This window comes from Arachis ipaensis, chromosome B06 (assembly GCF_000816755.2).
Source record: "Arachis ipaensis cultivar K30076 chromosome B06, Araip1.1, whole genome shotgun sequence".
NCBI lineage: Eukaryota > Viridiplantae > Streptophyta > Magnoliopsida > Fabales > Fabaceae > Arachis > Arachis ipaensis.
Window position 1 is genome coordinate 4,008,968 of NC_029790.2, and position 12,097 is coordinate 4,021,064.

At 44.5% G+C, this 12,097-nt stretch overlaps 1 protein-coding gene across 1 annotated transcript; it reads right to left on the bottom strand.

Moving 5' to 3' along the window:
* On the bottom strand, positions 7,988-11,899 carry LOC107645442 (receptor protein kinase-like protein ZAR1). Its single transcript, XM_016349464.2, has 2 exons — positions 10,223-11,899; positions 7,988-8,880 (listed from the first exon to the last, which is right to left on the bottom strand). Exons 1-2 carry the CDS (start codon positions 11,574-11,576, stop codon positions 8,249-8,251), a joined length of 1,986 nt encoding a protein of 661 aa, XP_016204950.1. The 5' UTR covers positions 11,577-11,899; the 3' UTR covers positions 7,988-8,248.

The window sequence follows — 12,097 nt, forward strand, 5'->3', positions numbered from 1 at the left end:
GGTTGAGGAGAGTCTCAGGGCGGCGGGTATTTGTGGTAAACTCTTAGATATTTTTGAGAAGGCTCCTCTCAGCTCTTTGGGTTCAACCTCGAAGGTTGAGGAGCTGGAAGGAAGGCTTCTTGTATATCAAGAGCATGAGAGGGGGTTGAAGGAGGAGGTCGCCAAGCTGAGGGAGGAGAGAGATGGCCTTCGGGAGAGGGAGAGGAAGTTGCAAGCCCAATGCAACATGGAGGTGGGCCTGAGGAAAACAGCGCAGGACAGCTACCAAAGTTTATTTGAAGATCTTGTGTCTGTGAAGAATGATTTGCTGAATTCTCGGAAGGCATATACCGAGTTGGAGGACTCTATTGCCGAGGCTACCGAGGAGGCTTGGAGGATCTTTAAGGAGCAAGTTGGAGTCATTGCTCCTGACTTGGATCTTTCTCCTTTGGATCCTGACAAAGTCGTCATTGACGGTGCCATAGTTGATCCCCCTGCTCCCATGATCGTTTCCGAGTCAGAATTGAAGACTCGGGGGCAGAGGATCATTGAGTCCCCTCCTCACTCAAAGGACGCTCCGAGTTCTTCAGCAGTTCCTCCGACTTCCTCTTCGTCTCCAATGGATGCCTCTCTCCCTGGTCCTGGTGGCGCTCTTCCTGACTCTGGTGGTGGTGATCCGTCTACTCCTCTTTCGAAAAAGTAATTTGTTGGCTATTTGGGGGCCCGGCCTGTGGGTTCCCCCCTTTTAAACTTTTTATTTGTGTTTGGTGGTGTTTGAACAATTTGCTTCTGGCCTTATAAGGCCGTAAACAAAATATTTAAAATACTTGTTTTTGATAAGGGTTTAAGTTAACAAAAATAAATACCCCTTCTTGGATAAGGGTCTGATGTTAATAATAAATACCCTTTTTTGGATAAGGGTTTAAGTTACCTTATGCGTGCATGCTTTTTGATAATGATTTTTCAAACTCCCCTTGATCTTTTCTGAAAAACCTTTTGGCTTGTCTGTTTTTCTGAACCTTTTTGTTTTAAGGATTTTTAGGACAACTTTCTAACCTTTTCCTGGGTTTTTTCGATCTCTTTTGTTTATTCCTCGTGCTCAATTTTGTTTTATTGAGTTTTTATGACTTAGGCTACTTTTGTGATTCATTTTTGTTTTACTCGGTTTCTTATCTCGACTTATGAGTCGGAATGTTTCCGAGTTTATCATGATCAACCTCTGTAACCTCTTTACACCGACTTGTACCTCGTCGTTTTATCCTGACGACCATCTAGGTCGGTTCATGGGATTTTCACGTTTTGTCGAGCTTAAGTCGGCGCGTTTCGTCGAAAGAAAGAGAAAACAAAGAAGGAATTTATAAGAGATATTTGTAAGATGAAAAAGATCTTTATTAATTGGGGAGGTACCTTATTGCTACTAAGGGTTTTTGACAATCTATTTCCCTTAGCCTCTACTATGATGCCTCGTTAAAAACCCTTCTCCAGAAAAAACCCTTTGATTTTTGGGAAAAAATCATGAAGTTGGGAAAAGAGTACATCAGGGAGTAGAGTTCGCTTTTAACTGTAGTACCTTTTCATATTACAAGCATGCCACGACCTCGGTAACTCGGTTCCGTTCAGGTCGGTTACTTTATAATAACCTTTTCCTAAGACCTCATTGACTTTGTATGGTCCCTTCCAATTTGCAGCGAGTTTTCCTTCCCCTGATTTGTTGACTCCAATGTCGTTTCTGATTAAGACCAAGTCATTCGGGGTGAATGCTCTTCGAATGACTTTTTTGTTGTACCTTGTAGTCATCCTTTGCTTCAACGCTGCTTCTCTTATCTGGGCTTCTTCTCGGATTTCGGGGAGCAAGTCGAGCTCCTCTTTGTGTCCCTGTATGTTTCCGATCTCGTCATGGAGGATTACTCTTGGGCTTTGTTCGTTGACTTCTATAGGTATCATGGCTTCTACGCCATAGACTAGTCGGAAGGGCGTTTCTCCAGTGGCGGACTGGGGGGTTGTCCTGTAAGCCCATAGCACTTGTGGGAGCTCTTCGGCCCAGGCCCCTTTTGCATCTTGTAATCTTTTCTTCAGTCCTGCTAGTATGACTTTGTTGGCTGCCTCGGCTTGCCCATTGGCTTGCGGGTGCTCCACCGAAGTGAACTGGTGTTTGATTTTCATACTGGCTACTAGGCTTCTAAAGGTAGAGTCAGTGAATTGGGTTCCGTTATCTGTAGTAATGGAATAGGGTATCCCATATCTTGTGATGATATTTTTGTAGAGGAACCTTCGACTTCTTTGTGCGGTGATAGTGGCCAATGGTTCTGCTTCTATCCATTTTGTGAAGTAATCTATTCCCACGATCAGGTATTTGACTTGTCCTGGCGCCTGGGGAAAAGGACCTAACAAATCCATTCCCCATTTCGCAAAGGGCCATGGAGAAGTGATGCTGATGAGCTCCTCCGGGGGAGCCACGTGGAAATTTGCATGCATTTGGCATGGTTGACACTTTTTCACAAATTCGATTGCATCTTTCTGCAAGGTCGGCCAGTAGAATCCTGCTCGGATCACTTTCCTGGCTAATGACCTTGCTCCGAGATGATTTCCGCAGATCCCACTATGGACTTCCTCCAATACCTCGGTGGTTTTTGAGGTCGGTATGCACTTTAACAATGGTGTTGATATCCCCCTCCTGTAGAGAATATTTTTCACCAAGGTGTAGTGTTGTGCTTCCCTCCAGATTTTCTTAGCCTCTTTTTCCTCTTTTGGGAGGATGTCGAATTTCATGTATTCGACCAAGGGGTTCATCCATCCGAGGCTTAATCCGACTACCTCAAGGACCTCTTGTTTGTCTTTCTCTTTTACTACGGAGGGTTCCTGGAGAGTTTCCTGGATCAGGCTTCTGTTATTCCCTCCTGGCTTGGTACTTGCTAACTTGGATAGGGCGTCTGCTCTGCTATTTAGATCCCGAGTTATGTGTTTGACCTCGGTTTCTGCAAAATGCCCAAGGTGTTCCAGAGTTTTTTCCAAGTACATCTTCATATTTGGGTCCTTTGCCTGATACTCTCCCCTTATCTGGGAGGTCACCACTTGCGAGTCGCTATATATCATCACCTTTGTAGCACCGACTTCTTCCGCCAGCTTCAATCCAGCAATCAAGGCTTCATACTCTGCCTGATTATTTGAAGCTGGGAATTCAAATTTGAGGGAAACCTCTATCTGGGTTCCTCTTTCATCCACCAATATTATGCCTGCGCCGCTTCCTGTTTTGTTTGAGGATCCATCTACAAAGAGTTCCCATGTAGTTGGTTTTTCCTCTTGGTCTCCTGCGTATTCTGCAATGAAGTCGGTGAGGCACTGGGCTTTAATCACCGTCCGAGTTTCATACTTCAAGTCGAACTCAGAGAGTTCTATTGCCCATTGAACCATTCTCCCTGCAACATCCGTCTTTTGGAGGATTTGCTTCATGGGTTGGTTCGTGCGGACTCTTATTGTGTGAGTTTGAAAGTAAGGCTGTAGTCTTCGTGAGGCTACTACTAAGGAGTGGGCAAACTTCTCTAGTTTGTGGTACCTTAGCTCAGGACCTTGTAGAACTTTACTGATGAAATATACTGGGTGCTGACCGGCCTCGTCTTCTCTTATCAGGGCCGATGAGACGGCCTTGTCTGCTACAGATAAGTATAGGACGAGGTCTTCTCCAGCTATAGGTCGGGTCAGGATAGGAGGTTAGCTCAAGAATCTTTTGAACTCCTGGAACGCCTCCTCGCATTCAGGAGTCCATTCGAACTGACATCCCTTTCTCAATAAGGAGAACAGTGGAAGGGATTTAGTGCTGATCCTGCCAAAAATCTGGAGAGGGCTGCAAGTCGGCCATTCAGTTGTTGGACCTCTCTTAAACAAGTCGGGCTTTTCATCTCCAGGATAGCTCTACACTTATCGGGATTTGCTTCGATCCCTCTTTGTGTCAGCATAAACCCTATAAATTTTCCTGCCTCTACCGCGAAGGCACACTTTGCGGGATTTAATCTCATCCCGTGTAACCTTATGGTGTCAAAGACTCGTGAGAGATCTGACAAGAGGTCGACTTCTTTTTCGGTTTTCACCAGCATGTCGTCGACGTATACTTCCATTAGGCTTCCAAGGTGAAAGGCGAACACCTTATTCATCAACCTCTGGTATGTGGCTCCTGCATTTTTCAATCCAAATGGCATGACCACGTAGCAGAAGTTAGCTCTGGGCGTGATGAATGACGTCTTCTCCTGGTCTGACTCATACATCGGGATTTGGTTATACCCCGAGTAGGCGTCCATGAACAACAAGTATTGATACCCCGAGTTGGAGTCTACTAGGGTGTCAATACTTGGCAGTGGATAAGGGTCCTTGGGACAGGCCTTATTTAAGTCGGTATAGTCGACACACATTCTCCATTTGCCATTTTGTTTTTTTACTAGCACTACATTGGCTAGCCATGTTGGGTATTTGACTTCTTTGATGAAACCGGCTTCCAGGAGCGCCTGTACTTGCTCTTCTACTATCAGGGCTCGTTCTGGGCCGAGCTTGCGTTTTCTTTGTTGTACAGGTCGGGACCCCGGGTAGACCGAAAGCTTGTGGGACATGAGCTCGGGGTTGATCCCAGGCATGTCGGATGCCTTCCAGGCGAAGAGATCGGAGTTATCTCTTAGGAGCTTAGTCAACCCTTGTTTTAGGGTTTCCCCTAGGTCGGCTCCTATGTGAGTATTTTTCCCTTCCTCTTCGCCTACCTGTATCTCCTCGGTTTTTCCTCCCGGCTGTGGTCGCAGCTCTTCTCTGGCCCTTGCACCTCCGAGCTCTATTGTGTGGACTTCTCGGCCCTTTCTTCTCAGGTTTAGGCTTTCATTGTAGCATTTCCTTGCCAATTTCTGGTCTCCCCTTACCGTTGCTATCCCCGCTGAGGTCGGGAATTTCATACAAAGGTGGGGAGTGGATACCACCGCTCCGATTCGATTAAGGGTAGCTCTGCCGATTAAAGCATTATATGCTGACCCTACATCGATGACTATGAAGTCTATACTCAGAGTTTTTGATTTTTCCCCTTTTCCAAAGGTGGTGTGGAAGGGCAAAAATCTCAGTGGCTTTATTGGCGTGTCACCTAATCCGTACAAGGTGTCGGGGTAGGCTCTTAACTCTTTTTCATCCAACCTTAGTTTGTCGAAAGCGGACTTGAAAAGAATGTCCGCTAAGCTTCTTTGGTCTATTAGGGTTCTATGGAGATGGGCATTTGCTAGGATCATAGTTATTACCACTGGATCATCGTGTCCAGGGATTATTCCTTGCCCATCTTCTTTTGTGAATGAAATGGTAGGGAGGTCGGATGACTCTCCTCCGACCTGATAGACTCTCTTGAGATGCCTTTTGCGAGAGGATTTGGTGAGTCCCCCTCCTGCGAACCCCCTTGAGATCATGTGGATATGTCTCTCCGGAGTCTGCGGTGGTGGGTCTCTTCTATCCATATCATCTCGCTTTCTCTTCCCATGACTGTCCAACCTTTCTATGAGATATCTGTCAAGCCGACCTTCTCTAGCCAGTTTTTCTATCACATTTTTAAGGTCGTAGCAGTCGTTTGTGGAGTGACCATATATTTTATGGTACTCACAGTAGTCGTTGCGGCTCCCCCCTTTTTTATTTTTAATGGGTCTGGGGGGTGGCAACCTTTCAGTATTACAAATCTCTCTGTATACATCCACTATAGAGACCTTTAGAGGAGTATAAGAGTGATATTTCCTTGGTCTATCGAGACCGAGCTCTTCCTTCTTCTTGGTTTCCCTCTCCCTTTCTTTTGTTGAGGGAGGGTGCCCAGGTCGGCAACTGAAGTCTCTCAGCTTAGCATTTTCTTCCATGTTGATGTACTTTTCGGCTCTTTCCTGTACATCGCTTAGGGAGATGGGGTGCCTTTTAGATATAGACTGTGAGAAGGGACCTTCTCTGAGCCCATTGACTAACCCCATTATGACTGCCTCAGTGGGCAGGTCTTGGATTTCTAGACATGCTTTATTGAACCTTTCCATGTAGGCTCGTAAGGATTCTCCGACCTCCTGCTTTATTCCCAGGAGGCTTGGCGCATGTTTTACTTTGTCTTTTTGGATGGAGAACCTCGTCAAGAATTTCTTTGAGAGGTCTTCAAAACTGGTTACCGACCTCGGGGGGAGGCTGTCGAACCACTTCATCACCGCTTTCGACAAAGTGGTCGGAAAAGCTTTGCAGCGCGTTGCGTCAGAAGCATCAGCCAGATACATCCGACTTTTAAAGTTGCTCAAGTGATGCTTTGGATCTGTGGTTCCGTCATAGAGGTCCATATCGGGGCTCTTAAAGTTTCTTGGAACCTTTGCCCTCATTATGTCCTCACTAAAAGGATCTTCCCCTCCTAGGGGCGATTCTTCTCTATCGTCACGGGAGTTCCGACCTTTGAGGGAGGATTCTAACTTTAAGAGTTTTTTCTCTAACTCTTTTCGTCGATCCATCTCCTCTCTTAGGTGCTTTTCTATCTCCCTTTGTCGCTCCCGTTCCTGTTCTAGTTGTTCCAAGCGACTTTGGTGGACATGAACTAATCCCATAAGTTCAGTTGCGTGGGACTGTCCGTCCTTCTCCGATTCACGGCCTTCAGAGGAATTCACCTTCGGGATTTTGACTCCGGAGGTACCCTCTTTGTGTTGATCGTTGATTTCCTGGCGGAGGGTTAAGTCCGCGTCGTTATTTCCGGTATCCAGATTCTCTTGTTCGGAATCTGTTTCTACATGACCCTCTTCAGGGGATCTGTCCGCCATCACTGGTTGATCTCTCGGTTCCCCGGCAACGGCGCGAATGTTACGATGGGTAACCGGAGATTAATGGGCTGGACGGTATTGGTTGGCCCAATCGTATGAGAAAGGAGGCCTGTAGATGGATTGACGATCCACGGGCTCCGTCCGACCTGTTCGTGAGAGGTGAGAGGGGGTGGTACCTGCAAAGACACTCCGATGCCAAAGTTAGCAAAGGGATTAAGCAGGTTTAGAATGTATTGGAACTTAGAGATACCTGAGGAGTGTCAGGGTATTTATAGTGGTGATCCAATAACCACCGTTGGAGTAGTGCCACTTTTTTAGGGTGCTAACCGTCCCTTTATCTTAGGGAGGTTAAGATATGGCTCCTAGAAGTGGTTAGAGAGATTCTAGGGGCAGTTACTCATTCAAACAACTGTTTATCTGCCAGCTAACTCTCGTCCCTGACTTCATTAGAGTAAGTCGTGGTAGGAACCGACTTCCTGGGAAGAATTGGGGTGAAATGCGGGGCTCATCCTTTAGGATTGGGCCTTTTATTTAGACCTGGGCCTTATCATTGGGCCAGAGTATGAACAATAATAAATGATATTTTTAAATTTAAATAATTTATTAATTAGTTTGTACTTATTATACCATATATTTAATAATTTACTAAAAAAAGAATATTAATATAATAAATAAAAAATAATTTAAAAAAGATATTATTTAAAAAATAAGATCAAATAAACCCCTAACCAATTTAAATTTAGAGACAATTAAGTTCATGTCTATTTTTGAACTTGACACGTCAGCATTTTCCATTTCGAGTTGACAGAGAAACAATTATAGAGACCACGTTGTGTCACGAAATAAAAAACAGGGACCGAAGTGGATCGTTTTTTTCTTGAGGGATTGCGTTGTCATTGTGATAAATAGACAGGGACCGAGTTGATAGTTCACTCCTAGTTCATGGTTCCTCTTCCCTTTTATAGTTTTATGTCTTTGCATGCAATCCCTTCACTACTCACATGAATTTGATTTCTTACAGAGACCACAGAAAAACTTTTAGATAAGACGTAAGACATAATTATGTGATTAGTCACTGCAAAATAATAAAATGTGTGACATAACACCCCACCCTTCATTACATGTAGCGGCTCCTGTATTGAAAGAAGGAAGGGGTTGTTGATGCTGTGACTTATTTAGTTAATACAATTTTATGATGATACGTACTTAGATTCAATGCATTAAACTGAAGCAGTCGAACAATCTGAAATATGAAAAAAAGAATGTAAACATTTCAAGTTTTCAACTTAAGATACTCGAGGTGTACCTTGCCATTTCAGGGGAGGGCCAAGGAAGCGAATTAATTTCCATTGATACAACAAACAAAAGGTACATCCAAGTGGCCCCAACATTACAAAATCAAACACCACTCTAAATAACATCTGAACAAGAGGGGAAAAAATGCCAGCCACAAGAACCGAAAATTTACAAGGTTCTATCATGTTTTTTCACTGAATCTTGATGTGATCAAGGCTCTCAGACACAATTTTCATCCTAGGACGCAGTTCCGGATCCAGTTCAGTGCAGTTCAGAGCCACATGAAATGCAGAAACAACTTGTTTCTTGGCATAAACCTCGGGCAAAAGAGCCGGGTCTATGATCTCGGACAATGGCTGCTCCTCTCTGAATGCTTTCCTCACAAAACTCTCCAGCACCATGTCATCATTTTCTGGTCCGAAATCCGGGAGTTTACCAGTCAAAAGTTCTAATAGAATTATGCCAAAAGAGTACACATCGCATTTCTGAGAGAATCTGCCACCTGCCATGCGAACCTCAGGCGCCAAGTAGTTATTAGAAGAAGCTGCAGCCTTTGAAACCATTGTAGAGGATCCACTAGAATTCTGCCGTTTTGGTGCCAATGCAGATGACTTTGTGGTACCCAAACCAAGACGGGTTAGTCCGAAACCTGATATGTAAGGGCAGAGATCATCGTCCAATAAGATTTTGGTTGATTTTAGGTTGCCATGAACATATTTCCGGCCACCAAACTCATGGATGTACATCAAGCCCCTTGCTGCTTCTTGGGCAATTTTCAACCTTGCTGTCCATGATAATGTCAGCACTGAATTGGAAGATCCACCTGCAACCGTAAAACACCAGAAAGAGAGAGCAGAACATGCATCAGACGATACTAACATGTGAAAGTGGTAATGAAAGAGACATCACAACCACCACACAGAGTTTTGTGTGCTCAATGAGTCAATTCAGTATAAAAGGACCCAAAAAATAAGAGAGCAAAAAAGAGAACGTCAACTTGTTAAGCATGTTACAAACAAACACAAAGCTGCCTTATTTGAATATGTTGAATCAATTATATGCATCAAATGACTCCACAATGTCGTAGTCGTAGATCATAACTATGTTATGCATGTTACACACTATGACACAAGGATGAAAATTGATAATGACTGTTATCGCAACAAATACAATCACTTCAGCATCTAATTTTGACATTGTAAACTCCAATACTATATAGTTAGAATGCTGAATGCAACATCAGCTTAAGAACAAAAATCTGTACTTTTTGGACCACCAAGATACAATCCAAGCACAAAGAACTATGGCGGATGGAGCCACTATCCATAATCAACCAAGGTAAATCGCTATGGATCAACGACGTTGACAGCACGGGGACCAGCTATGGGGTTTTTTCAGCTACCCAAATGGGGTCACACAAAAAATATACTGAAAATATTAAACTTTTGCAGATATCACTATGGTTTCAATGTAGGACCACCCCTAAAGACGCTTTACTTTGGATTGATTCAATTGAATGCCCACAAGGATCACCAACATAAAGTTACAACCACTGTGTGTGATCACAAACAAAAGAAATTTAAAAAGAGAAAAAAGGAAGGGGGATGGCCCCCATGGCCCACCCCATAAAATCAACTAAGCTACATGTTTTCACCGAAAATTAGCTGCTAAATGTCTAAATCAGCTACTCCTATAAAATACATGTTCGAATACAAAATATATATTGAAATTGAAAAGGGAGTAAATCAACGTATATTTATTTGTGTGGCTGATTTAGTTACTGAGACAGATTTTTGCATAACAATACTTGGTGGAATTACATATCACCCTATCAATATATCACCAAAAGCATAACAAAAAGGAAGAAAGAAAACTAACATGTGAAAGTTACATTTCGTCGATCATATAGTGAATACGTACAATAATGATCATGGTTCAATCACATCACATGGCAACATTATTGTGACTCTTAAAAGCAAAAACCTAGAATTTGAACCTGATCACATGGTGGCTGCTATCAATGCACACCATAATCTATACTCACAAAGATTACATAACAATCAACAAATGTGAACACACTTATAAAACAACAAATATAGTTTAGCCAATTAATCATAACTTAATTATTGAGTTGAAGCAACACAAAAAGAATGAGAATTTGATACCGTGCAACGCCGCATGCAAGCTTCCATTGCGGATGAAATCCGTGATGAGAAGCTTCTCATCATTTGCGAAGTAATAAGCTCTTAAAGGAACCACATTTGGGTGGCGAACCTTCGCAATGGCCTCCACCTCCGACTCGAAATCCTTCAGCCGCCACGTGGCATCGCCCTCGCTGAGACGCCGGACCGCCACAACCGTCGCCGGCGGCGGAGGTGCACACGTGCCACCCTTCCCTACTCCGACGACCTTGTACACGATTCCGCTCCTACTCTTCCCAACGACATAAGCAGAAGCTCTCAACAAATCTTCGAGTTCCAAGTTAAACCCTTCGTCAACCACAACGAATTTACCTTGTTGCCCCTCCCCTCCTCCTATTGCTCCTCCATCTCCACCGCCGATAACCTCATTGTTCAATTTTCTGCTCCTCATTTTGCCGTCGTCGTTGTTCCACCGTCGCCGGAAAACCCACAGCGAGAGAGAAACTATGCCGACCACCAGGGAGAGACCCGAGATCACGAGGACCGCGACGGAGCCGCTACGTTCCTTAGCCTTCGCGTCTTCTCCGGCACCGCTGCCACTGCCAGCGCCACCGGCACGAAGTGCCTTCGGGTTCTGAGGCTGATCTGCGGGTAAAATGTTAGGTTTCTGAGACTCCGGGCACGAGTTCTGGAGAGGAAAACCACAGAGGCCAGGGTTTCCGGCGAACGCGGTAGGACCCTGGTTGAGCAGGGAGCCAACCTGTGGTATTTTTCCGGTGAGGTTGTTGCCACGGAGGTCGAGGCTGACAATGACCGGAAGCTTGCCGAGCGAGGGGGGAATCTCGCCGGAGAAGTGGTTAAATGAAAGATTGCAGGTACCGACGAGGGAAGAGAGTTCGGAAAGCTCTTGGGGAAGAGAGTCATTGAGGGAGTTGGAGGATAGATCGAAATGGCGGAGCCATTTGAGGGATCGGACTTGGATGGGAATGGGACCCGTGAGTTGGTTGTGAGAGAGGTCGAGGACGAGGAGTTTGTTGAGGGAAGTGAAGAGAGGAGAAGGGATGGTTCTTGAGAAGTTGTTGTACGGAAGAGAGAGGCGGTAGAGGGAGGTTAGGGATGCGAGCTCTGAGGGGAGGTAGCCGGATAGGGACTTGTTTGGGAGGGAGAGTTGGGTGACGCGGTTGTTGGGGGAGCAGAGGACGCCAGGCCAGCGGCAGGGGGTTGGGTCGGTGTCGGACCAGGCGGAGAGGGCTCCGGTGGGGTCGGAGTCGACTGCAGCCTTGAGAGCCAGAAGGGAGAGGCCGTCGGAGTTGAGTGTGAGTGTGGCATGAGGGCAGAGGAGGAAGAAGAAGAGCAACATGCAAGTGATGTGAAGCATTGTAACGACGTTAATGGGACATTCGTGGTTGATAGTGGCAACGAGGAGTTGCGCCGGTGGTGTGTGTGTTTGAAATTGGTTTAGTTATCGAGGTGGTTTTCTCCAGTTTGAATTTTTCTGACCTCTCTGCAAACTTATAAATATGAAAAATATTAAAATGCGTTTTACAAATTTAATAATGTATAGCAGCAGCAAGTTTGTTTGGTTTGGTCACTTGGAAAAATCACTTGTGAATATATCTTGGCTTTTTTGTGGTGTCAGAAAATCATTCAACAAGGACACCACGCTTGTAATGCTCTTCTCACTTTTCACTTTTCAGTTACCAACACAAACCATCACATCTACTACTCTCATTCAAATTACTATTCTGAATTGGAACTTCAAACTTCAAAATTAGTTAATTTAAATTAATTTACCATTTTTCTTTATTTGAGAAAATGTTTTTTTAAATGTCCAATTTGATCCTGAAGTTTAAATTATTTATTAATTAAATTTCTAACTTTCATAAATGACCAATTATT

What these genes read in the sequence shown, in the direction of transcription:
- LOC107645442 (XM_016349464.2), bottom strand. Translation starts at nt 11,576, where the DNA reads ATGCTTCACATCACTTGCATGTTGCTCTTCTTCTTCCTCCTCTGCCCT. An exon ending in CTTGCATGCGGCGTTGCACG is followed by an intron (nt 8,881 to 10,222) that starts GTATCAAATTCT and finishes TTACGGTTGCAG; the next exon opens with GTGGATCTTCCAATTCAGTG.